We start from the raw sequence: 27,910 nt of genomic DNA on the forward strand, positions 1-27,910 counted from the left end.
AGGGGAACTTCAGGAGTCTGTGGATTAAAGGCAGAGGGATAAAGACGTCATGAGGGCAAACAATGCATGGATTTTATAAATGACTCGTTTCATTTTAGGTAATGAGCGCTCACCGATTTGCTCTCTCAAACTCCAGGTACAAATAATCTGGAAGGATGAATAGCACATTCACTCAAAACAAATATTAGACATTGTACCTCACTGGAGAACCAAGTTTCAGGAAGGTTCTATGCAGAATTCAGATAAGAGGGGAGTTCAATTATATGCAACAGGACTTCTGTGGGTGTAACAGAAAGGTTACTGGGGGAGGGGAGCAAGGTCTTACCATTGGAAAAATGGCAAAAAAAATTGAGGCATTTACAGGAAGGTAACCAAGGAAAACAAAGATCAGAGGTACACGGGATTTCTAAAACATTTTAAGCTAGACTTGGTGAACAGAAGAAAGTGTTTTAAGTAAACTCTATGCCCAACATGGAGCTTGAACTCATGACGCTGAAATCAAATTGCATGCTCTATTGAGCCAGCCAGACACTCCAAGAAATTCTTTTAACTTGTCCAGCTCAATAGCAGTCAGGACTAATAATAATTTCTGAATCCTACTGCCCCCATATCACCAGGCCAATAGCAATGAGGAAATTATGGCAGCCTCTGGTGATGTGGGAATGCAGATCTGGGGTACTTCTGAGATGTGAAGTCCAAAACCATAGCTCTATTCAGTGCTAACTTCTTTAAATCACTACAATTCCTAGAGAAAATGTATATCCTGAATGTGGTATTCAAGACCTTTACACATTAGCCTCAAATTACCTTATCCTATTCTCTTTCACATAACTCTATATATTGTTGGATTTTCCTCTTTCCTGAACACTATTTTCAACGTGTCCATATCCTAACAATCCTTCAAGACCTAGTTCAAATGCCACATTTATCCTGATAGAATGCACGTGGAATTACCTTTCTCCAAAACTGACATCCACTGGGAGGCATTTTGACTTTATTAGTATCTACCCAACTCTAAAGAAGACAGAAGTTTGGTTTTGTTTTTATGTCTCAGTATCTTACTAGATCTCAGCACATATTTCCTAAAGGAAAGTCTTGCAGATCAGGTGCAGATCAAACGTGTAAAAAAGTTTAAATTCCAAATCTCCTTGTTGCCTTTTTCATTGCTCCTAAAAGAGGGTTGGCATCATCTAATTTTTCCAATGAAAAGTAATCCGTAACACAAGTTGCTGAGTTCTGTCTTGAGTCAGGGTTCTTCCTGCTTTCTAACTAGTCTTTATAATGCCCACTGACCCCCAACCCACACACAACAGAGTGAACTTTTAAAAATCCAAAGATGTATTTACTCACCAGTTCAAAGTCCTTCAATAACTTCCACTGGAATAAAATTCAAATCACAGTCCTGTGTGATCTTATCATCTAACCTTTCCAAAATCCTCATACTACACCACAACCCCTCCTAACCCACCACTCATTATTTGTTTGTTCTTCAAAAAAAGGTGATGCTTTCCGGTTTCTACACCAACTATCCCTTCTGCCTGGCATATGGTCACCCAGCAAGACTTTCTGCAAGGGCTGACTTCTTAAACCCTCAGCTCCAAGGTCCCCTTTTAGATCCATTTCCTATCTATCTGTACATAGGATGGCATCCAAGCATATGGTAGGCATTCATATGCATTTCTTAAATGAAAAATTTTTAGGTTTCCAGCCTGCCTCCACCCCATCCTTGCAATCTCCACTGGTGTGACAGGGCTAAGTGCCTTTACATTTTCTCACAGGCCTAGGAAATTTGTAACTATCATCATTTGAGAGAAATAACTTGCTTACGGTCATAAAACCAGGCTCTAATCTTATGCTTAGTCTAAACGACTACACCACTTCTGGTTCATTCTACCTGTTCAACTTCAATTAACGCCTTATCACATACCCCATATACCCACAGTCTAAATATCCTCATTTACCTCTTATTTTCTCCCATTAGACACACCATTTCTAATAAAAATTACTGCCCTGTCTTTTCCACACCAAAAAAATGTTCAGGACAGTTGATGCTTATTATTTTAATCATTCTCAATATAAACTGTTCTGGATACAACTTAATAAAATGGGCTCAGACAAGTAGTATCATAAATAATAAATGAAAGATTTTATTTATTTTTGTAAAGAACAGGCACTCAAATGTTAATGGGCAACCATAACCATGGAATAAAGAGGCTTAGTTTTAGCAAGAAGCAAATATCCTTCAACTTTTAGATGAAAACACAGACCGAAAATTGCTTCAGCTATCAAAATAAAAAACACCATTTCTCAAATGGTAGTTTTGGTTTTCTCAAAGCCTAGGAAACACCGCCCCCCCCCCCCCCCCGCCCCCCGCCAGACTACCTCAAAGAGAAACAAAAAACTTCAGTGCCTTTTGTGAGTTTTAATCTTAGTGTATGGTTCTATACACTAAGGAACATCTCTTCCCCCCAAACCATAAAAATAGACTAATTACTAGAGCTTTTATGTTGGTAAATTTTTAGAGTTAAAATTTAATTACAACATTAAATTAGTTCATTTACCCACATTAAAAACTTTGCTACCCAATTTGTTTGTTTAGCTAGATCATTTAACCATACAAATGGACTAGCCATTTATTCTCCCTTGCTTGTTCGGGTCCCCCTTACCATCATACCCCTTGTAAAACTTGCTTTTCCATTTTACTCCTTACCAGTATAATGCTAAGGTAAATAAAACCTGTAGACTGAACTGAGAAGGGCCTCCTCTTTACTACAAACCCTTTGGGATCCTGAACTGCTTCACACAATGCTAGTCTGAAAAGAAATGGACATATTACTGAGAAATAAATCACCTTCCATGATGTATCAAGTGAAATGTTTCCATTTACTATCTTCTTAATACAACACCCCAGGGAAAATAGGGGAGATTCCAAACCTCATCACCTTTTTCTCTTACTTTAAAAAAGCACTGCTTCCATGAAAATCAAATACTAGCTTAACAACATTTTACTATGGGACAATGATGAATTCCTACAATATTTCAGAATGAGCACAAAGGTTTTTGTTTTCTCCCATTTCTGATCTGCTGTCTATTGTCAGTTTTAACTGGAGCTGAAAAACAAAAGGCTTTAAGAAAACTGAAAGTCATCACTGGGTTTTAAAATAGGAACATTTAAATAATTCTTCTTGAAGGTATTTTCTTTATCAGCCACTTATTTCTACCCTGAAAAAAGCTTGAAATAAAATTAGTATTTAAAGCACCATACAAAACAAAAAGAAACCAGACAAAGGAGTAAGGTACATTCCAATTTAATCATTGTGCACACAAATTTGTAAAAATGCTAGACACACATACATTAAGTCGCAAAGGAAATTCAAGAAATCTTGTTTATGTCTAAGTAATTTTTATGCTATGGAAATTTGGCTACTTACTCTCACCACTATTACATGCATTCACAGTTACATACTTACCACATTTTCAATGTCTGCTTATCCTTGCTAGGAAAGGACAGAATTCCTTAGAAATTTACTTCACTTTAAATCTTAAAGACATAAATTGAGGGTCCATACTTTGTTTAGTGCTTATCTAGAAGAATACATCACCATTATCACATACTCAAGACATCAATTTTCAGATTTTAGAGAAGACTATCATTTTCCATACTAAAAAGTATTAGGAGCTTACTGTTCATTGTTGGTTTACAAAGATAACAGCAGGAAATACAATGTGAAAACATCCTTAGCTTATATTGACATCATCTGGGATGTGGTTTAAGACTAGAGAGGAAAAAAATCCATGTGTTACACTGAAGGAAAGTGCTGAACAGGGCATAAAGTAATTAGAAATATACCCAGAGGCTAATTTCTGCTGGCATACACAGTCTCAGAAACCAGCATTTCTAATCCACATTTTCCATGCAAGGTTAGAGATTTAAAAATACACTTGAAATTTTTAAGTTCATTCAAAGGGAATCCTGTAAAGCATTAGTCTGCAGGAACATTTCAGGCAAGTCCTTCTTCAACCCTACCCTTGGCTTTAATAGCTCATGAATCACTGCAACAACGGCTTCACGGAGAACAAATTCTGCTATTTAACTTTTATACCTATGCAGTGTGGGAAGTGAAAGCATTGAGAAAACACTTTCGGTTGTTAGCTAAAAGGAAAATCTTAATATTTGTAAAAATACTAGATAATTCTGAATAAAAACATTTTTTCCATCTCACTAAAAGGAAACAATTTATATGTTAATAGGTTTTCCAGTTAGTCTGTTAAGTCAAAGTCAGAAAGTGATCCTGGATTATTAGGGAAATGTCAGGAAGTGAAATAGTCAACTTTTAAATAAAATACATTTCTGATTCAGATATTATCTAAAGAGTGTACAAATTCAGACCGCTCACTTCTTTGATCAGTATCCCATTTCAGTTAAACTTAAAAGGAAAAACTGTGACATATAAGTATAAAATAGTACTCACCAGAAAGGCAGCTTTATAGAGATGGTTTTAAGGAAAACCATTTCCACTGTATCTACGCCATTTCTTATACAGATTAAACTGTGAAAGGCAATGAAACTTAAGCCCTTAGGCAATTTTATATTAAAAAAACAAGTGGATATCTTAAAATTTTATTATCAGTTGATATAGTGAGATTTTTAATTAACTAAATGCATGACTTTCAAACAAAATAACACTAAGATGGTCTGTTTTCAGTGGCTAATCACCACCCCCAATTAATAGGAATAAAAGATCAACTAGTTTTATGGATAGATGTTCTCAAATTAGACATCATTACACTTAGGGTGTAAAGGAGGTAGCCATGCATCCTAGTCAATGCTACAGAGTTGAAGGATGGTTCAGGCTTGTGCAAACCAAACTGTATGCTTTATTCTTTCTACCTTTGCATTTAAAATTTTTAGCAACACAAAAGCATAATATTTAAAGGTTAAAGGAAACTCTCAAAGATGGTTCAAGACAACAATGAATTCTGATAGAACCAATGACAGTAATAAAAACCTTAACATGTTTTTTACAAGCCATTATGACCTTACTGCCCCTCAAAAGGAACATACAAGGAATTTGTCTAGGTTTCTTGATGGGTAGTCAGTTTTCATTTGAATATTAAAAAGTTTTGTTATTCTTAATTCAAAGTAAAATGAGCCCACAGTGGTGGTGCAACAACAGAATAGTTATAGTTTACAAAAAAAGGTGAACAAAATTAGTACTTATTTACAGCAAGAGCTACTACAAACATTTAACAAAATACACAGTATGAAAACATTTTCTAGCTTATGACTGCACACCATTTATCACTGCTAGAGGTAAGGAAACTTGACTTTTTTCTTAGGTTGATTCATACTGTAAAAAGTTAAAAGGTAAGTATGAGTAACCACCATGAGAGTGGCTTCAATAGAGCCTGGACCCAAAGCCCTGCACTCCAGATCACATGCCAACACGTGTGTATAGCCAATTGAAACTTTCACCGTCTTTTCCTTTTATGTACAATGTATTTATTTAGGGTCAACCACAACCAGATATAAAGGAGCAGTAATACACCTCTCTTACAACTGAGGTTATTAGCAAACCTAGAGCTACTTTGGCCCAAGAACTGAGTGTTTAAAAGTGTCCAATGGATCTATTATTAGTTATACTCACATTTAAGTAACTGCACAGCTTTCTTCCTTGTGTGGGTTATATGGATATGTTTGAAAAAAATAGGAACATCAGGTACTTACAGATTAAACTAACCTGTACTGGCAGGGCTGTGGGATTTTTCTTCTCTACCAGTAAGTAGCAAATGCTGAAATTCTGCTGCTAGTTAACAAAAACACAAATTGTATTAAACTGAGGAGTTCAATCCATAGTTTTAAAAAGTCAATGTGCATTAAATTTCCTCAGAGCCTGACATTAATACATTTTAAACTTTTTCCCCAAGTCTTACAAAAGTAACCTTACATTGGCTCTTTATTTAGAGTGACTTTATGAGAATGACTTTAAAACACTGTGTATCTATTGGACATACCTCGCTTTTAATAAACTATGTATTCCGATATGTATATGTGGAAGTTTTGGTTACTCTAAAAAAGGGGGGGCATAGACTTGGGGGGAAAAAATCTCAACATGGTAATTTCTAAATTTAAGTGTGTGTAGACATACTCGAACAGAGGAAAGCAACTTTTATTAGTTTAAAATTCAATTTTCAAAATACTTGATTTCATTTTATTAGAGATTGTGGATTTAAAACATGGGCTGAAAAGTAAACCTATTGTTTCTCCTCGAAGTATACTAACAAACTACTAACTAAAAGGAAGGCTTTGCTCAATAAATACACACCCCATATTATTCTAACTCAAACCTACAGAAACTTCAGTAACTCTTCCCTTGGCTCACTTGGGTGATTAAGCAGCCTTGTTTTATTAGTAGAGACAGGAAATGATGCTGCATGTTTTATTTTCATCTGATTGCTCAAGCATTTAGGAATAAAATGTTAAGAATAAGCTACACTGGAATAAAGGATTCGATGAAACCTTAATCACAAATGCAAACCAGGAGGGCTGTTAACTTTCACTACATTTAAGGTTCTTAAGCCTAATAACACTATATAATTAGACCTCTCCCCCAAATAATACTGGTCTGTATGAACATCATTCTTCATTTTTATCAAAGTTGAGCATCAATAATTTTCGCTGCCAGTTCCTCAAATTTAACCCAAAGCGAAGGCATACAGATTCTTTAAATACAATAATGCTTAAAAACAAAACAAAACAAAACAATAAAACTCAGACACAGTAAGAATGCCAAAGGGCCAGGAGAATTCCAAAAAAGGCCTTTCCCTCTTTACAAACACAGCATTACACAAACCCCTGACCAAACACACAGCATATTACTGAAGCTGTGCCATAATACAACCTTACACACCATTACAGCATTTAGAATTAATGGATGGGGTCCAAGTTATCAATCATTTAAATAGTTTACTCACATGTATCTTCTCTGTAGTTAATTTGATCAAAATTAAAACATACACACAAACATATTCTAATATAGCTGATTATATGCCTTCTAAAGAACCTAACCAGGAACCAGTCTTGATTTATAGTAACAGTATTCAATTTGCTTCAAACAGAAATAGTTCAAATTAGCTTCAGTGAAGAGCTCCTTTAGATCTTCAATTTCTGCCTTAATATGACTTCTACATCCTGCTTTAGTAAAATAAAGATATTTTCCCGAAGATATGTAAGATTAATTGAACAGATTTAAAGAGAGATTGTTTAAAAAATTCAAATTAATATATTATTTCAAGATATTATTTTTCCAGGGTTAGAAAATGAAAGGCTCTTCCCTTTATGGCCAAATTATTATGCGAGAATGTATAGAGCTCAGAACAACAACAAAAAAACAATGCTTAGAAGAAGAAATTCTCCTGAATTTTACTGAAGAAATCTTTTAAAAAAATTGCAACTTTCAAGCTGATTATTTCTCAACAAAAATGCCAAGTAAGAACATGAAAACACTGGGGTAAAGTTGGAGATATTTCAAGTATTAGGGTGCTCAAACTGAAATCCCGCTTTCCCCATTTCCTACACAATAGTTTGATTTAGATCCATAATAGGGGTTGCCTAAGAGCAAGATATTAAAAGTACTGTTCTGAAAACTCAACATTAATCACAAAATTGTGAATATCCACTATGTGCATAACACTATACACAACATCATTAAAGTAACTGTTTATTATTTTGCCAAGAAATAGCACAGAGAGGGTTTCTACGCTAGGAAAAAAAAAGTCATTTATTAAAGTGATTCAGATGACAGAAAATAAAGAAAGGGTTAAAAAAAAAAAAAAAAACCTTCACTAATATTCAAGTCATGAGATAGCAAGCAGAAGTGTAACTAGGGGAATGTTTACTTACAAAACTGCCTCAGAGTCAATAGTCTTATAACTGAAGCTCTCCTTTTAGAAGACTTTTCCATAAAAGTTACAGTAAGAGAAAACCGATTTTGTTTTGAAATAACACACAAAGGTTACTTAATATTAGGCAGATAAATACTGCCTCTTTAAAAAGACATACCTGATTTATACAAAAATTTTGTATTTTAAATATTCTTTATATCCCCTAACCAATACAAGTATCAGTTTACTCAAAACAAAATTTTATCACATTTCTTCCTTTCATTTACCAAGTTTACCAGTGGAAGTAATAGACACCTGAAAGTTATGTAATTCTCAAAATCATACTTCAGAGATATTAAGAAAACTAACTTCAACAATTTATGCCACCCTGAGACCCTCCAACTCCCAGAAGTCAAGTATGTAAGAGCCTATTTCAATTATAATTATTTCAACTATCACTATTAGATTAGCACAAGCAGCAGCCTCACTCGAACATTTCACTATACTGGGGGATGGTGGATGCAACAGAAAACATCTCCAGTTAAGAAGATGTAAAAGGTGTAATTACTGAACAAAGGTATGAATGTATTCTTTTGTTGTAACAAAATTTTCTTCAAACATTAAACTCTTTTTTCCATGATTCAGTTACAGAGAAAAATCATATATTCTAATTACACACTGAAAATTTGGAATTCACGTAATGAGTAATTTTTCTTTATGCTTCCAAGAATTAAAACCACAAGGAAAACAATCCTGGGTTAGCTAAACATTGTACTATATGCTGTTACTGTTTGAAAGAAAATGCTATCTGGATAGAACAGTTGCTTAAACACAGGAAAGAACGAAAAGTAATCCAGGTTCATGTTTTGGCCTCTCTTCCAGTTCCTTCTTACGCCCACAACATACACACATAAACATGTTTCTCACCAAATATAAGCAAATTTTAGTTGGGAACAAATGTGGATACTTTTAATGTGTGCATATTGCATAAAATATCATTCACTAAGGTTGAAAATGAACCTCAAAATGACTGTTCCAAAACCACAGTTCAATGTACTAACTTTACCACATGATTCAATTTCAGTTTAGCTACTTAAAAAATAGTAATCTACCCATACTGACAGGTCTGTACTACTTTTATCAATGTGTAGTGTATATGCATACATACCACACACACACACACACACACACACCACCTTCCCACCTTTCACAGGGCTCTACATTAACATTTGCTCTAATGTGGTGAAGTATGAAAATATTAAAAAAAAAATCACAAGCATTTCCACATGACCTTTCAACCTTAATGTTCAAAGCATTGACTTTGGGATTAAGAATGCAGATTTCGGTAACCAGTGGCATTTCCAATGATCAAACTTATCCATGAGGTTAAATTTAACAGTTTGGGAAGAAAATGACAAGTTTTTCCTAAAAGTGAAAGTGGAAAATTTGAACGAAACATTTCATGCCTCCAAATCAAAACCGTCAAATTTTGTTAATTTACTAAAGTTCAATATAGCAATACCAGCTTTACTGAGGCTGTTAACACAAAGTAAATTACATATATCAAATATTTTTATTTATGTTTATTAACACCACAGTCAAACGTGAATATTAATATAGAGCCTTCTCTGCCAAAAGAGTATAAAAATCCTAAGTTTAATTAAATTTAGGGGCCTTCACCAAACTTGCTGCAAGTTTGGGGACATAAATATCCAACAGCCATAAAGCTGTGAAAGCCCCTATAAGGAATAAAATAAATCCCACTTGCCTCAGACTGAACAGGGCAACACTGAGACTCAGCCTCAGCCTGTCCTATGGCAGGGCTATAGGAAGAAGAAAATTTTAATTTTAGAAAAACATTACCCAATTAATTTAAAAGACATGCATTAAAAAAAAAAAATCCCCATGATCAAGCAAGCAAAGGAAAAAAGAGCAGCTTTTTTTTTTAAAAAAAGCTATGTCTGCTATAATTCCACTCTGAACCCATACTTATTTTTGTTGGGGATCTCCCCCCAAATAACTAAGTTCAATTAAGCTGAGTTTACGCTCAATATATAACTCGATCAGTGGAACAGGAGTACACGAAGAGTATTTTCCCCACTCCTAATGGAAAATGTCTGAGATTATTACTAAAATATAGAAGTACTCAGATTAAATGAGAATTCCAGCAGCCATTCAAAAGTTGATCCTCACCTGCTGGTCTTGTTCTGTCATACAGTTAGGTAAAATCTACACACAATAGAAACTAGTGCCAGACAAAACGTTAAGTCACTTTGTTTTTTTTAAAAAAGGAGGATATAGGAGTGGACGAAGGGACAGCCAACGTTTGCAGTCCCACTAATCTTACAACTTCCTAAATTATGGCAATTACAATGCCTGCCTGAATGTAACAAGTCCTAAAGGTTGTCTTCTGTGAAGGCAGATAGTTTACTTCAACTCAACCCCACCTATTACTTAAAAGCAGCGTAAGTCAAAGTAAGAGTTATTTCAACATGATTTGTTACACTCATGTTTTAACCACACTATGGACCCCAGAAGCAGTTAGGTAAAAGGTATTTTCTAGAAGCTTAATTATGCTGATGCATGCACAAATTACACTATAAATAATACCAAAATGGGCACCACTTCAGCTATATATACCTAACACGACACAGGAAGACGGTGTGCTTTAGTGCCATGCGTAACACTTTGGATTAACTTTTAATTAAAATTCTACCACTTATTTAAAAGTACTGGTATCTTCTCCCTTCAGTCTTCAGAAAGCAACAAACCTTGGCATAAAATATATCATCTTTGCATTAAATGTAAATAAAACTTTGTAAAAGTTCTGAAACATTACTAACCCATTTGTATTTTGCTGATAAACCTGTACATGAAATGCTTGAGACGTGGTTTGGGAAAACATTTCCTATTTAATCATTCTAAATTTAATCATGCCCTTTTTACCTTACAAATTTTCAACACCGGTTCTTCTTTGGCAGTATGATAAACGTGCTGCCAAATCTAAGAAATATGTATTAATCCCACAACTACTTAGTAGGCAGGTGAGAGAAAAAGTATGGGGCTTCACTGCTGGCAGACGGAACAAATGCATTCTCGGTGATACATGGACGTTGCCTTTTCAAGCTATGAATTTTTGAACCTCAATGGTATCATAAGAAAAAAGCTATAAAACATTTCACTGGAGCAAAATGTGTGATTTAAATTAGCACTCAGCTTTGTAGATATTTGTAGGTTTTGTTTAAATCAATCTCTTCTAGTTGTCACTTAAATACAGACTCTTATGATTAAAACAGTTTTCAACATCTTCTTACAAGGTTAAAACTTTTTTTCAAAGACAAAAACTCTGATTTCGGGTCATATCTATACGTTCATATATAGGTTATAAAGACTTATCACCATTTTAAGTCTTAACTTTAGGTTGAGAAAAACTCAACTTGAGTTCATCGTATTAATAATTATGCTTTGTACAGATCACTTGATACTTTAAATAACCACGAAACTGCCTTGCAAAAGATTTTTAAAAATGGATGCCAAAAAGTCAACAAGAGGTATTACTGTACGAGACGTGCAATACAAGATATGAATAGCAGTCACCTCTACAAAAAAGTTCTTCACAGGACATAGTAACGTTCAAATTTCCAAGATGAAAAGGTTAATAGGGAAGCCATTTAGGCTAAATAACAGAAGATAACCATCTAATCAAAGAAATAATGTAATTTTCCAGGAACATAATAAAAAATTTTGTATCCATCTGTTAACCATCCTAACAGAGGCACATTCAGATTTGGCATTACACTTAGAAAAGATTCCAATCTGTTAACAGTAAAAAACAAAACAAAACAAAACAAAACAAACACAAAAAACTCTTAACTGCATGCACCTAAGCTTCTAGAAGTTTGCACCTGAAAAGCTTCTGAGGTCCACACAGTACTGCAGTCTCAAAAATAATCAGAAGGAAACGAATGGGTCTGGCACTAGGCTCTAAACCTCATCAGCAGGAAAGAGGGCACACTAAAGTTACGTTTTAAATATCTAGGACATCTAACATGTAGTGACACCAAGGGCGTGGAAAGGTGACACAATATAAAGATTTCATACTCACTATGTAATGGCTCGTATGTAACTAAGTTTTTCTGTCAACTTAAGCACTAACATACAAGTCTATACATACTGTCCAGTTTAAAACATGCAGCTAAGGAACAGCCTACAATTCAAAGACAGAATCCAATGATGTATCAAAACTGTATTGGTAACTATGAATTTTATTTTGTGGACATCTACTGTGGCATGCATCTGTACAAACCTTTCAGGCAGTGGTCCACAGCTGGGTTATGAATAAAAAGGCATAAGTTTTTCTCTCATTTTATTACAATGAAGTTTAACAGTACAGAAAAGTCACATGACCTTGGTGGGTCAGATTTCTTAAACCCTGCAACATGAGGAACTCTAAATACATTAAATATTGTTATACATTCAGACTTCCAATGTACAGGTCTCGGAAACAGTTACAGCCCTCACCAAGCTAGGTTGGGGACATGAAGTCCAACAGCATCTGAAATGCTGTGAAGGCATAACTTTACAAATAGCAATGTAAGCTTACAGAACTTGCCTTTATTAAGGTGGTATGTTCATGTAATTCCAGCGCCTTCACAATATAACGAACCAAATTTACTATACTTCACTTCTAAAAACCTAGATGAAACATGAAAAAGAAGCCATACAGTATAAATTGCAACTTCAGGAAAAGTTCCTGCTTTATTATTCCAAATAATTTTTCCCATGTAAAATAAATGTCCAATAGTTCCTGGTATGTGGGAAGATAATGTTTGTTAAAGTCACAATGAAGCCTTATTGACGGAAGCTTGGCTATATAAACAGCACAAGTTGAGAAAAGGTTTAATCTCCAAACCTATTAGATTGGATGAAGTAAGATCAGTAACGGCCACCTTGCGACATTACAGGAGGTCTCATTCCCATCGGAGGTCGAGGAGGCCCACCTTGGTAAGGGGGTACCATTGGCGGTCCCTGCCCATACGGTGGCATAGCACCAGGAAGGTAACCTGGCATGCCTTGATGATGACCACCATACTGACCTAAAAAACACATTTAAAACACAAAAAATAGATTGAGTTGGTCTGTGCACTGTACTTTTAAATGCAATGTATTTTGAAGATAAATTTATGTGTATACTCAGAAAATCCACTAAATAAACATAAAAAGAAATACCATGAGGCGGCATTGGGGGTCTCATTCCTTGTTGCTGTGGGATGCCTGGCTGTGGTGGCATCATACCTCCAATAGGTCCAACTGGTGGATTACCAATGGGAGCCTGTCCTGGTCGAGGAAGATTACGTTGGTATTTAGGTAACTGTGCCCTTCTCTCTTCCTATGAATAAAAATGAACACAATGTTAAACACTTGAATGCAGAGAGAATCATTAAGCATAAAAGGCAAACATTTAAAATCTTACACAGTAACCTTTAACAAATGTACCCTTGTCAACCATTACTTTCGCTCCACAAACCAGACTGACTACTTAAAATCTCAATGCCTCAAAAAAACCTCACCTATTTTTTATATTTGAAGAATGGCTAATAACTTTCCAGGAAATATACACCTGCCTCAGCAAGAAAGGGTCTAGTGAGAAAGGTAGGTAAGTTTCAAAGGATCTGTAGATTCTACCTCTCACCCTTGTTTGATTAATTTACAAATTTATGTTAACTAATACGATTTTTGACAGCAAGAACCCAAATTAGTGTCTTCTTTAAGAAACAGTCTGGGAGTAGGAGGAGTGTGTCTAAAATCAAAACACACGCATGCAATATTTATTCTGTGGTTCTTAGAAATCAGAATGATAAAAACCACAGTGTAAGCATTAAATCAGATTATAAGACCATCAGTGTACAAATTAACACTTCTCAAGAGGAGGATGAGATGCTACAACAGTATTCAAATTATGCTAGTAAAAACCTGTATGTGAAAAACTTACCAGTGATATATCCTCATCTGGATGGATCAACTTACTGGTTGCACTGGTTGTTGTAAGTGTAGCAGGCTTACTTGTTATTGAAGCTGCTGGTTTAGCTGCAGTGCTATTTGTTGTACTAGTGGTTGAAGCTGTAGACTGTGTATAAGCAGGGAATGTAGGCTTTGGGGGTTCTGTAGTTGTTGCAGGGGTACTATTTAAAGGCTTGAAATCTGTACCAACAGGTCCTTGGACAGCTGCCTGAGCCTGTAAAACACAATCTTTCATTAACGAAACTTCAAAACCCAAAAGTGAGTATATCTACTATAATTAACCTAAAAGTGAGACACCAACATTCGATAAAGGACCAAACTTTAAATGAAATTAAAACAAAGTTAACATGATAAAAACTCCACAAAAATCAAGATAATATGTAAGAATATCTAAAGATGCTGGGTCAAAGTCACATCCAAAACTCAGCAGCAGAAATAAAGACTGCATATGTAACTTCTAAGAGTTTATCTACCTTCTCACCAAAGTTTATTTGCTTTACAAAGCTGTGTATTTTTTTCAGGCTGATGAAACACACTGTATCACAATAGTTATGCTCTATTGTTACTATTCTAAATTAGTTGTTTAATCAATCTACCAAGCAGTTCAAAACAAAAAAGTTCAGAAATTACAGAATACAAATGCTTGGATAAATTTCAATCACCAAGCATAACATAAACTCCATCAGTGAGGACATATTAAAAAATGTCCTTCAGAAATTTTCTTTATATAGATAATACAATGTCCTCCCACTTAACAACGGCTACATGATTATCACTGACAAAAGGGTTTAGTAGGAACTTTTAAACATAAAGTTACCAGTAGTAAATAGGTTACTTTTCAAAATACCAAACAACTGAAATATGAAGAGTAGGCCAACTTTAGAACCAAACGCAGAGTACTAAATTTCCTTACATTGTATGTGATGCATTAGATTAAACAGCATAAATCAAAAAAGCTTAATCATGCATCAGGCTAACCATTGGCCACTATAATGCATTTACTGCTTACATGCTTTTAACCCTTTAGAACCATAGGAGTTTGGGGTACATTTTTTTCTATTGGTACGAGTTCAAATTTTCAAATACCATTGATTTTTATTCCATTAACTTTACTTAAAAAAAAAATTAAATATAGTATATTTTTCAGAAAAGATTTAGTTTTAAAGTAGGGTCCAAAGGGTTAAGTTTATAAAGCCATTTTAACAATTTTAAACTGCAACTTCCTGCGTACTTGTGCTGTGCTAGGAAACAGAGCTTTAGAAGATGCAGACAGACTTTCTGAATTGGATGAAGCTGTACTTGAGCTTGTTACAGGTGTCCCCATCTGTAGCATAAAAGAAAGGAAACAATGAAAAGTCTCCAAACAAATGGGTGAAAATAAGCCATGTGGTAGACTTTTTTTAGTATAGATTGCATTTTTATAAACGCAAAATATAATGCAATCAAATCAGATTTATTTTAAGAGGCAGGCAGTTAATGCATTTACAATAAACAAAGTGACAGTATGAGCCTCATAAAATTTTTTAAATTCTATACCAATAAACCTAGTTATTAACCAGTTTCTTTTCTAAAACTGGATGTGTTTTGCACTGTGATATTTCAAAAATGATACCTTCAACTGAGACTAAAGATGCGTTACTGACACTTCAATCCAATTGAATGATTTGTGCTAAAAGTTTGACATCTCTCAATAAACAAAATCCCCACCCACCTCAAAAACGTAGTTAATGTGTTTAAAGAGGACTTAAAAAGTAATACTTTTAACTTAGCAACTACAAACAAAAAAACTGAGAAAAGAAAACCTCTATGGGATAACGTTAAAGTGAAAAGAACAAAACAAGAACATACATCCCGACCTTAATTCTGAATCGATTACATCTGCTTAATTTTGAATACAACTTGGGGGAAAAGCCCAAAAATAACCACCATTATACAGTTACTATATATAACAAAAGCATCTTTAGCTTCTGAGTTCTGAACATAGACAAGGCCAGTAGGAAAGAGAAGTCTAACTAGGTCAAACGATGCCTTCCTGCAAAAGTGCAGCATTGTGTTTCGTCATTGTTCTACATTAAAGAGTCCAACGAATGATTTGCTAAGGTCTTAGGATTTTCACCTTTGCCTTTGATTTCATTCCATTCATAGTTCAAGATGTGAAGGAGGACCTCTAAACACTATTATGTATTTAAGTCCCCAGAAATTAAACTTTCATTCCTAACTAAAGCTAAGAATGACCAGAATTCACAGCTATGAAAACAAAAAATATACTACACTATTGGGTTCCAGCCAATCTTTTTTGACTAGAAGAAATCAATGTGTGCAAACATGGAAGAGAGTAGGACACTTCTTTGTATTTAATAAATTGTACGAAAAGGATTATCAACAAAAAATTGACCTATGACGATTTAAAGGATTTCTATAAACAACTACACTTTACCTTTAAGTACAAGTGCACTCCTTTTCAGAAATTTCACCTTACCTGTCCAGCACTGGGGAAAAGAGGCTTAGTAACTGGAGGCTGTGGAGCAGGAACTGTTGCTGTCGGTGCAGGTGGTCTATTAAGAATGCCTGGCGCTGAAACAGCCTGTGCTTGAGTCATTGGAGGAATTCCTGGACGGGGAACAGGAGGGGGCATACCTGTAAAGACGAAATATTGGGGAAAGGGAGTTGTTGAAACTTTTAATTCAGAAAAAGTATTTTCCCAAGACTTTCTTGTTAAAATATACCATGTTAAAAAACAATTCTACACTACAAAGTTACTGATGAACTGCTCAATTCAATGAAGTCCAAATATCTTAGGCATTTGTTCCTTGGAACAATCTTGCCTCAACCTTTCTATTCCTTTGTATCTCTTCAGAATTTTGGAAAGTGAAAGACACCACTAGAGACTCCTTGTATAGGAAAAGTAGAAAGTAAGTTACTAATCTTCCTGATTTAGCAAACCTTGTGAAACACGTAAGAGAACTATTACAATCATCCAACAGCTGGATGTTCTCTAAACTCGAATTCAATTCAAATTATTGTAAAAACTTTTGATAGGTCATATACCCATAAATTTTTTTTCAGGAAACTTATTCTTGCAAACACTTTAAAAGATTTTTAAGTCATCTCTAAACCCAACATGGGGCTCAAAATTACAACCCTGAGGTGAAAAGTCACACGCTCTACTGACTGAGCCAGCCAGGCATTCCTCCTTTAAAGCAGTTCAAGTAAATTTTCCGAAAAATCCATTACTAGTACGTTCTTCAAAGTTCCTCAACATAACTTAAAAACTTTTACTAACTTCACATTATCAACTGAACATTGGTTATTATTACTCTACATTCCTTTAAATGCCTAAAATTCTCTCAGAACACACGTGGAGCTATTGCCTATAAATTAATGCCTGTCCTGGCAATGATGCACATTTTGCCGCTGCCTCATTTATCCTGTTACTTTTACGTCAACTATCACTTGAATACTTCTTAATCTGCTATGGACTGCACACCAAACTTGCTAGGATTACATACAAAAAAAAAAAAGCAACCAATTGAGAAAGCCTAATGAAGGCCTGTGTGGCACACCAACTTGGCTAATGAAATTTGGTTCCCCACATTATAGGATAGAGTCAAGATAGTTCTTAACACAGGCTCCGTTTCAGCTAAAGGGTCCATTAGCCCTGTTTCTGGTCAACTGTTAAGAGGCTAAGGAGCTTCTGTTCTGGGAGAGTTACTTTGCTGCCTAATGACAAAAAGGTGGGGTGCCTGGGTGGCTCAGTCAGTTTAGCATTCGACTCTTGATTTCGGCTCATATCATCTCACAGGCATGTGATGGAGCCCTACATCGAGCTCTGTGCAGACAATGCAGAGCCTGCTTGGGCTTTTCTCTCCCTCTCTCCCTGTCCCTTCCTGGCTTATGTGTGCATACGTGCACTCTCTCTCAAAATAAATAAACTTAAAACAAGAGCCCACTGCTGTTGACACCCTTTCTTGCCTCAGTTATCTTGTAACAACTGAGCGACATGTCCCAGGGAGAAAAGCTCAAGTTGGCAAAGGAGAAAATTTTAAACACATGGGTTCTTGAGATCCCCAGCCACTGAATCCACCACTTTTCATTGAGGGAGGCCATAAATGCCTATATTGTTTAATACAGTTTGTTACGGTTCCCTATTATTTTCTAAGACTCTCCGTTACTTATCTAAAAAATTCCTAACAAATAAAACCCCTGTTAGGTATATGAGCTTCGGTGTATAGGTTCTGTGACTCATTTCTGATTGCTTTGAAACCTGTTTACTATTTCAAAACTCAAAAAAAAGCATCCATTCTAACACTTGTCCAATCAATTTAAAAAAGAACTAAATTTTAACATTAAAACTGCACCAACGTCCACAAAACTTAAGAATAAAGCATGCCAGTCCTAGTAAAAAGGTTATTGTCTAACGTTTCATACCTGGTGGCATACCAGGCATCAGAGGTGGTATTCCTGGTCCAGGTGGCATCATTCCACCCATTGGCATCATTCTATTAGAAAGCAAATTTCAAGAAACAAACCAAGTTAATCAACAGTATAAACTATTAGAAAACATTTTGGCTAAAGCCTGAAACAATAGATAAAAGACTTGAATTTGACCCCTAATATTGAAATTCAAGCTGAAAGAACACACAACACTAGAACAATTCTATCAAAGTAAGTCTTCTAAAAACCATCAAACCTCTTGGGTTTATCAGTAAAGTAAGGGGGAAAAACCAGTCTCTTTTACAAAACATTTTCATACATTTAAGGTCACTACGAACAATTATACCCTCAATACAGACAAGAGGCCTCATCTAAAATATGTGTAATTTGAAATCATAATCACCTTTGGTCTCATTTGGAAAATACCCATACAGAATATAAATAAAAAAAAAAATTATTTTAGAGTCATTATATTTTTCAAAAAGAAAATATTGAATATACACTGTGGAGTAAAGATTCTTGGGAGGAGGGTTACAAAAAAACTACCACCAAAATTAATGACAGTCAAAAGTAACCTCACACAATTGCCTAATTTCTAACGGCCACCTAACACTAAACCATGACTAAAAACATAACCCATATTTATTTTCCTTCCCCTAAAAGAGCTCACCTTCAAATACCAGTGTCCATTCACTTAAAACATTTACAAGTTTGTGAATTCTTAATTGAGGACTTTATTAGAAAATTAACTTCTATATATAGATTTCATTACAAGAAAACCGAATTACCTTCTATAATAACACATGTTAATTTGGCAAAAGAGTATTCTTTCTTAAATATCAACACTTTTTACTAAATTCCATTACTTTAGCAGTCTGGCGAAAAACAGCTGCACGTTTAGAAAATGCTTTATTTATATGGGTCTATTTATTACTAGTTCCTCACAAATGTCTTTTTTTTTTCCCCTCCATTAAGACTTGTGTCAACCAGCTTGCACATTCTAGAAGTTTTAGTGAGGAAGGTTAGAAAATTTCTGAAGTCAACTGAATAGATACCATTAAACACACAAAAAAATGACATTATGATTATACCTCCTGAATTACATTATGAATGAGATGCTTACATGTTTTCACCGCAAAATGACTGGGTGTATTTTCTCTGATGATGCAATCTGTGAAAATGTATGACAAAATCAAAATCTAACTGTGATTTTCAAAATACAGTGGGAAAGTGTATTGTATACCTCTCACATCCAACAATTTTTTAAGTAAAAGTGATAGGCACGAGCACCTCATATTCATTTTAGTTCTTGATGATTTGACAAATAAATCATTTACAGAGTTTGTTTCTTGTCACAACTACAAAGTGTCATGGACAGTTCTGAATCTCAGAAACACAAATCTACAACCAACTACTTTAATTACATCAGAGGCAATTGAAGTAGATGGCTGCCTACACACATCCTAAAACCCAAAAATCTATTCTCCTCAGAGGTAAATTTATATTCCTTAAATTTATTGGTAGACCCCTTTTTAGACAAGTTTAAGTTTAGGGAGCCCATACCTTTAAGAAAAAAAAAAAGAAAAAGAAAAAAGGCAAAGTAACATTTTACAATTCATGTAATACCCAAGTTGAAAAGATTATTACTAGGCACAAGCCCACAAGTCAATTAAAAGTTTTCTTACCCAGGTGGCATGCCTGGCATAACTGGTGGCATTCCTGGCATCAGAGGAGGAACACCCGGCATTAATGGAGGTATGCCTATAAATAAAAATTTCACCAACAAAAAAGTCACAAATATTAAAGGGTTAAGAGAAAAATTTTAATACTTCTATACCATATCAACAAAGTCCTAAGAATGTTAAATCGTAACCCTTATGTGATACCTGGAGGCATTCCTGGTGCTCCCGGGACTGGCGGCAGTCCTGGCTGTGCCATTGGGGGGATATAACCTTGCTGAGGTTGAACAGGCTGTGGCTGAAATGAAGTTGAAGCTGCAGAGTCATCATCATCATATTCATCAGAATCATCTTGTTGCTTCTTTTTTTGACTCTCTGCTAACAAAAGTTTTAATTAATTTTTCCCAAGAAGTAAAAAAAAAAAAAAAAAAAAAAACTAAGCAAGCTTAAGACATTCAAACATCAAAAAAAGTTATTTCACTGTAATTAGCTCATGAGATTTTTCTTGCAAAGAAATTCAGTCAATATTATTCTTTTTACTCTTCAAATGTGTTTTCAATCTCTATTAAGCAAAAAGGTTAACATCCTTTCCCTATTCTGACAGGTAAAAAATAATTTTCCTATGGGGCACCTGGGTGGCTTAGTTAAGCATACAACTTCACCTCAGGTCATAATCTTGGGAGTTCGGGAGATCGAGCCCCACAATGGGCTCCATGCTCATGGTGCAGAGCCTGCTTGAAATTCTCTCTTGTCCCTCCTCCCGTACCCCTCCCCTGCTTGTGCTCTCTTTCTCAAAAGAAATAAACTTTAAATAATTTTCCTCATTTTTTTTTGAAAAACAAAAACAAAACAGCTTTCTATTCCATCTCAAAAGGTAAACTATGACAAAGAGGTCTGACCTTTCTACAATGCTTTCAAAAACAAAAACCTTCAGGGCACTTGGCTTGCTCAGTCAATAGAGCATTTAACTCTTGATCTCAGTGCAAGCTTTACGTTGGGTGTAGAGCTTACTTTAAAAAAAATTTTTTTTTCATAATTGATTAATAACTTCTACCATCTGGATAATAAGTGATTGTAAATTCCAAGTCAAGTAACAGCATTACCAAAAAATTTACTATTAGTGGTTATATAATCAAATCAAAACAAGCTACCTTCATTTTCAGAAACCTCAACACTTGCTAATTCCACTTGGAATGCAGTTATGAACAAAACTATATTATAATAAAGTGTTTGGAATAATCCATGTGATATTACATATATACAAATCAAATATACAACTCCAAACATTAAGACATAAGAAACAATAAAACTCGGGATGCTTGGGGTGCTTAGTCGGCTGAACGTCTGAATCTTGATTTTGGCTCAGAACATGATCTCAGTTTCATGGATTCAAGCCACACATGGGGCTCTGCGCTGACAGCGTGCAACCCGCTAAGGATTCCCTCTCTTCCCCGACCCCACTTGTGTTGTCTCCATTGTTCTCAAAATAAACTTGGGAAAAAAAAAAAGAGTGCTGGTGGCTAAGTCAGTTAAGCATCTCTTGATTTCAACTCAGACCATCATCTCAGTTATTGAGTTCTCTCTGCCACTCCCCCACTCACGCACATGCTTGCTCTCTCAAATAAGTATTAAAAAAAAAAACCCCTCAAAATTGGAATTTTGAATAACATCCACTATTAAATTTATACCTCAAAGTAGTAGTAATACTCTCATTAGTGAAGCTGTGTTAAGAAAAAGCACACATCCTAACGTTTACCTTGCGTTTTCTGTTCAAGAAGTCGTCTTCTTTCATCCATGTCTTTTTCTGGAATACCTTCCATACCATATATTTCCAATTCTATGTCTGTTCTCCCAGGTATTGCATTTGGTACAGCATCTATTGTCTCTTTATGCACCTAACATTAAAACAAACTTCCATTAGATAAAGTGTCTCATAAAGTCCTTTAAGAGCAATCTGAAATTACTCAGAGAACACTTAGTATAATCATTAAGAATAACTTGTTCTAGGGGCGCCTGGGTGGCGCAGTCGGTTAAGCGTCCGACTTCGGCCAGGTCACGATCTCGCGGTCCGTGAGTTCGAGCCCCGCGTCAGGCTCTGGGCTGATGGCTCGGAGCCTGGAGCCTGTTTCCGATTCTGTGTCTCCCTCTCTCTCTGCCCCTCCCCCGTTCATGCTCTGTCTCTCTCTGTCCCAAAAAAAAAAATTAAAAAAAAAAAAAAAAAAAAGAATAACTTGTTCTATAGTGAGACTATCCGGATTCAATCCCCAGTTTTGTTGCTTACTTACTAGGTATGTGAGACTACGCAAATCCTCTGATTTAAGATTATCCAACCTATATACACTACCTAACATCTAGCATCATTTTTAGGAATAAATGCATTAAATCATATAATTTATATAATTACGTAAGTAAATATATGAAACTATTTAATACCTGTTACGTTACAGGTATTAAATTATATATGTTAAATGAAACAGTGAGTACAGAAAGCACTTGGCAGGATGTCTAACGCATAGTAAGGACTCAATAAACATTAAGTTTACCATGTAATCTTGCTTGCTTGAATTATCAGCAATGAACTGGCAGTCCCACTCAAATGAGAGAAGGTTCAAGTCTGACTTAAGCACAGCTTATGAAAGTTCTTACTATATGAAGAATTAACATAAAATTTCCAAGATTGATCTTGAGACAAGCTGGTAGTTACAAATTGCAAAAGTGGCACTTATAATTAGCATATCCAGAACTAATGCGTTACCTGAGGCACTTAACACTGCCACAGCAGTGATCCTGTCATTACACTAAATTTGACAGATTACAAAGAGAAAGAGATTTTATTATAAAACACTGGAAACCTACGATTTTTTTTACTAATGGTTTTTGCTAGATCAAATGTTTCTAACCCTCAAACATGGGTAACTTCTGCCAATATGGTAAAATTCCTGTCAGTCTTGGTTTCTTCAGCAACTTGCCTTAACTTAGGCTAAAAAAATGTCAAAGTATTTTGCCTAGACTATCAGCATCACCTGAAAGCTCATTACAAATGCAAATTCTCAGGGGCCCCCCACCCCCTCCGCCAGAAACTCTTGGTTAAGACTAGCAATTTGTTTTAACATGCCCTGCAGGTGATCCTGAGGCATGCCCAAGCTTGAGAACCACTGCTTTAGGGGACATATTTGTCTCATACTCAATTTCTCTTTCCTCCCAAAACATTTTCATGCAAGAACAGGAAAGTAAAGAAAACTGTTTTCTTCTTAAGAAGACTCAAAGACTTTAAACAGAGACATGCAAATCAAATTGAGAAATTATCTTAATTTTTGATTGATCTTTAACCATTGTTCCTTATTGTGATTAAAAGATCCATGAACAAAGCTTCTCAACAAGGGACTTAATCACGCCGGTTTTTTGGCATGTTACTGTTCTTGACAAATGCTGAAGGAACTCCTATGTTCCTCAAAGTAATAAAATTGTATTCATACACATGAACTATTCTATTTCTAAATGATAAGGGCAAGAATATACTAATCAAAAGCTATTGGAAAAAGAAGAAAAATAACATGATTTACTTAACTACCTCACAATATCCTAGCCAGAATTAGACTTCTTACAACCTTGCCTAGTAGAAATGATGATGATCTTGGTTGAAAAGATAGGTGGAGCAAGCACTGATGTGAACCATCTAAATTACTAATGTCCTAAGTTTATTATCTATAAAATTGGAGGATGTGTCTGATTTAACTGCCAGGCCCATTTCACAGGTTGCTGTGAAATTACACTAAAACCATAAAAAAAAAGCACTTGGTCAATCAACAATGTCACTAAAATAGTTTCTCAACTGATCTCCTTCCAGTTCCATTCCATTTCTCTGTTCTTCTCTATAGTACAACTTCTTGAAACAGTGCCTCTACTTTCTCATTTTCTCTTGAGTACTCCAATTAGGCTTTCATCCTCATCACTCTAGGAAATCACTCTTGGCAAGTGACCAATGACCTCCACTTTGATTAAATCCAATCTCTGTCCTCATCTTCCTAGACCTACCACCAGCATTTCACTCTGTTAAGTAACTCCTTTAATCATCTCATTTGGTTTCCAGGGCACTACTCTCTTAGATTTCCTACCTTTTCAATGTCCTTGAATGGTTTCTTTTAATCTTCTAACCTTTAAGTGCTGTGAGTGGCCCAAGCTGGAGTCCCTGCACCTATTCTAGATCTATATTCTACCCTCTAATAGGAAACGACATCTAGTATCATGGATTAAAATAGCTATGCTCACCACAGCATCCTTCCAAATTTCTACCTCCAGCTCCAACCTCTCTGAAGTCCAGGCTCACAGATACAATTGTTTATATGACATTTCCAACTGGATAGTCAACAGACTGTCTCAAAATTAACAACACAACACAATCGTGACATCCTCATCTCTAAGCCTAGTCTTCCTGCAGCTTTCAACATTTTAGTATACGATAACTCATTTCTCACAGTCCTCAGGCCAAAAACCTTCAGATCAATCTGCAACTCCTCACTTTCTTATACTCTGCATCTAAACCTATCAGCAAATTCTGGTCTCTGTCACCATCACCTCTTGCCTGGAATACTCCAGTCATCCTAAGTGTTCTCACTGCATTCTGCTGTCTGTCTATTTGCAACTCTATAGCCAGGAGAATCCTTATTTAAAAAAAAAAAAAAAGAAAGAAAAGGTACCAGAATATGCTACACCTCTCTCTATTCAACCTTGCATTTCATTCAGAATGAAAGAAAATGGCCTACAATAAGTAAACCCTTCTGTATAAAGCACATTGCTACCCTTTCTTTTTCAATATAGAAGAATGCTCCTGTATGTCAGGGTCTTTCATCTGCTGTTCTCTGGAAGCTCTCATTTCCGTTCAGATCTGTTCAGATGTCAGCTTCTCATTCAGGTCTTTCCTATCTTGTGGCCCTACCTATGCCTCTTACCTAGTTTTAGCTTTCTCTATCACTTATCGTGAAAAGGCAAACTAAATACTGCAGTGTTTTCTTCCACAATATAAATCTAAACTCCATGATGGTGACTGTTTCCTTCACTGCTGTACACCTAGTGCCTAAAACACTTGTCTTAGCACAATGCTGTCTCACAGAAATCTTTTGTGATAAATTGTAATATTCTTTCTGTATCAGTACTATCCAATACAAGTCATCCACCAGCCACATGTGACTGAGCATTGGAAATGTGGTTACAATGTGGAGAAATTAAATTTGTAATTTTTAATTTTAAAATTTTCTTTTAAGTAGTCACATGTAACTAGTGATTGCCACAGTGGAAAGTTATGGGTCTAGCACATAGCAGGCCCTAAAATATTTCTGAATGGGTATTAAGTTATTATTACAGTGACATAACTGAAGAGGACCTATATAAACTTGTTTTTTTAAATAAACTTATTTTTTAACTAGGGGAAACAACATCTTATTTTAATTTACCTCCCCGCCTCCTACCAACAGTAGTTTCCAATAAATAGGGATTTGCTCATCTCATCTCTCTCTAGGGTCCAATTAGGCCAAAATTCAGGTAGCACTAGGACTGGCCAAAGTAGAAGAAATAATGTTGAATAAGACATAAAGGCACTTACTAGATCCTTAAAAACATAAATTGCAAAGCTCTCCCTACCTAAGTAGTGAAAAGCTCAAGAAACCCAGACATCATTAAATGAAACACATTACCTTTCCAAAAGAGGTCCAAGGAATAATAACTGAAGTAAGCCTATCCTCAGGCAAGAAATTGTAACAAATCCTTCAATGGCAGAGAGTAATGGTAGCTAATTATGTATTATTCTCATGGGATTAGAACTGGTCAGACCACAAAATTTAAATCACTGATCTTTGTTCTCTAACTCAAGTAACTGAGGAGATACTCTGGGACCTCAACTTGTCCCCAATCTAAAATAAAAAATATTATTAATAACTTAAAGATAAACACTATGAACATAAGTTTTCTTCAAACATTAAAAAAAAAAATCAATTATTTAACTTAATGGCCAAAAAACAGGTTTTTTTTTTTTAAGCTGACCATATCTAATCTTTCACAATAAACAAAACCCTACAACTGTTAAAATAAATTAATTTTTTTTCATGTTGTTTCCACACAAGGGGTTAAAAGTTAAAGACAGAAAAAAAATCCTTACCTGCATGCAATGAATAGCTAAGCCAGGTCCTGTGTACAATTTCTTATGACATATATGGCATTTAAAATGTTTTGCTTTTTGGTGCTGTATAAGGATCTTCTCATCATCAAAATCTCTATTACAATACCTGATCAATATTGTTAAGGTACAAAAATAGCACAAAATGACACTGCCTATTAAAAAAAACCTGTCATATTAAGAGACTAGGAAGAGGAACATTAAAACATGAGAGCAGTTAAAACCAAGAAGGTACTTTATGCCCATAATCTCTCACCATCTGTAAACGAACACATCTCAGTAATCAGCAAGATTACTGTAAAATCCCCGCATTTTACAAAGATTTAAGTAAAATAACTTCTGTTCAATATTTCAAAATTTACAAATGCACGCTGTGGACTGGACAGTTCAATGTCAAAAAATCCCCAAGTTTATGTCAAGAATGGATTTCAAAACAGAACTCATTAACCAGAAAACAAAATAATCAAAATGTTAAAAATCTACCTAACATATGGAATTCAGGAATATCTATTTTATTTAGATCCAAGAATAAACTCACAGTGAGTAAGAATGACACAATTTCGTATGAATAATCCACAAAGTTGTTTGCAACTTCTTACGAATATGTTGCCATGGCATGTATCTAAACTCACAGATAAGTTACATTAATAAAAACTGAGAAATTTTCTCTCACTGGGCAGACTTTCCTAAAAGCTCATTAAAGAAATTCGTGACCGTTTTTCAACCATTATATAAACAAATGCAGTTCCGTAACCGTTTTTAGATACGAGACAGAAGTAAATCAATTTTAACGTAAACGGTATTAGCCCTTCCCGAAAAAAGTATTAAAAAGACGCCACGTTTTACTAAAAAATAAAAAGCATTTTTTTTTCCAGTCTTACGAAGCTGGGTGATAGACACAAGAAACTCCACCCTTTACGCTTCTTGAAGATTAAGGCGCCAGCGGGTGAGACGCGGAAGCTAGTTCTCCCCCACCCCACTCCACCCCCGGCCAAAAAAAAAAAAAAAAAAAAGAAAGAAAGAAAGAAACCATGGTTGACTAACACAAGCCTTCCCTAAACCACCGATTCCCCAATTAAACGGAAAAAGTGGGTGACACACTCCGGAAGCTCTCCCCTAATCCTCCAGAGTCGATCAGCGTATTATACTCGAAGAAAGTCCCTTTGTTGAATCGTCACCAAAACAACAGAATGTGGCAGAATATCCTTAGGGGACACTGTCCTTGGTGGAGGGGTCCAAGCCGCCTCCCAACGGTTAGGTCAACGCTCGCACCGAAGCAAGAACCTCCTGAGTCACGGAGTCCCACGATCCACAACTGCCAGAGCCTATCGCCCTAGGGAATTCAGTTCCCACGAAACCTTCCCAGATCCGGCTCCAGCCACCAAGCCACCCACCTCGAGGCCTACATCCCAGACACTCTCTGCCACAGGCCAAAGCAAGGCCTCCCAGTCCCAGTCACCACCAACCGGCGCCCCCGCTCGGCCTCGACTTCAAACCCACAAAGGATATCAGCACCACGGCTTCAGCTGCTTCTTCTTCTTGCGACCCATAACTGCGCTCTACCGACAAAGTGAAAGGGGGAGAAAACTAACAGGAAAAACGAGGCAAAAATCGCTCACTCTTCCGACCCAACGGCCACCACCGCGTCCCACAGGAAACAGACACAAAATGGCCGACGCCCTCGTTCGCCGCTCTGCTCCCGTCAGGCACTGCGGCCGGAGGC

At 35.7% G+C, this 27,910-nt stretch overlaps 1 protein-coding gene across 1 annotated transcript; it reads right to left on the reverse strand.

Moving 5' to 3' along the window:
• Positions 1 to 3,487: 3,487 nt before the first annotated feature.
• ZNF207 (zinc finger protein 207) lies at positions 3,488 to 27,882 on the reverse strand. The gene is made up of 12 exons (XM_049637885.1): positions 27,697 to 27,882; positions 26,170 to 26,296; positions 21,775 to 21,913; positions 20,226 to 20,393; positions 20,025 to 20,100; positions 19,463 to 19,510; positions 18,334 to 18,404; positions 16,385 to 16,542; positions 15,137 to 15,229; positions 13,877 to 14,119; positions 13,114 to 13,273; positions 3,488 to 12,980 (listed from the first exon to the last, which is right to left on the reverse strand). The coding sequence occupies exons 1-12, from the start codon at positions 27,735 to 27,737 to the stop codon at positions 12,820 to 12,822; spliced, it is 1,485 nt and encodes a 494-aa protein (XP_049493842.1). The 5' UTR covers positions 27,738 to 27,882; the 3' UTR covers positions 3,488 to 12,819.
• Positions 27,883 to 27,910: the final 28 nt, after the last annotated feature.

Source organism: Panthera uncia, chromosome E1, assembly GCF_023721935.1.
Source record: "Panthera uncia isolate 11264 chromosome E1, Puncia_PCG_1.0, whole genome shotgun sequence".
NCBI lineage: Eukaryota > Metazoa > Chordata > Mammalia > Carnivora > Felidae > Panthera > Panthera uncia.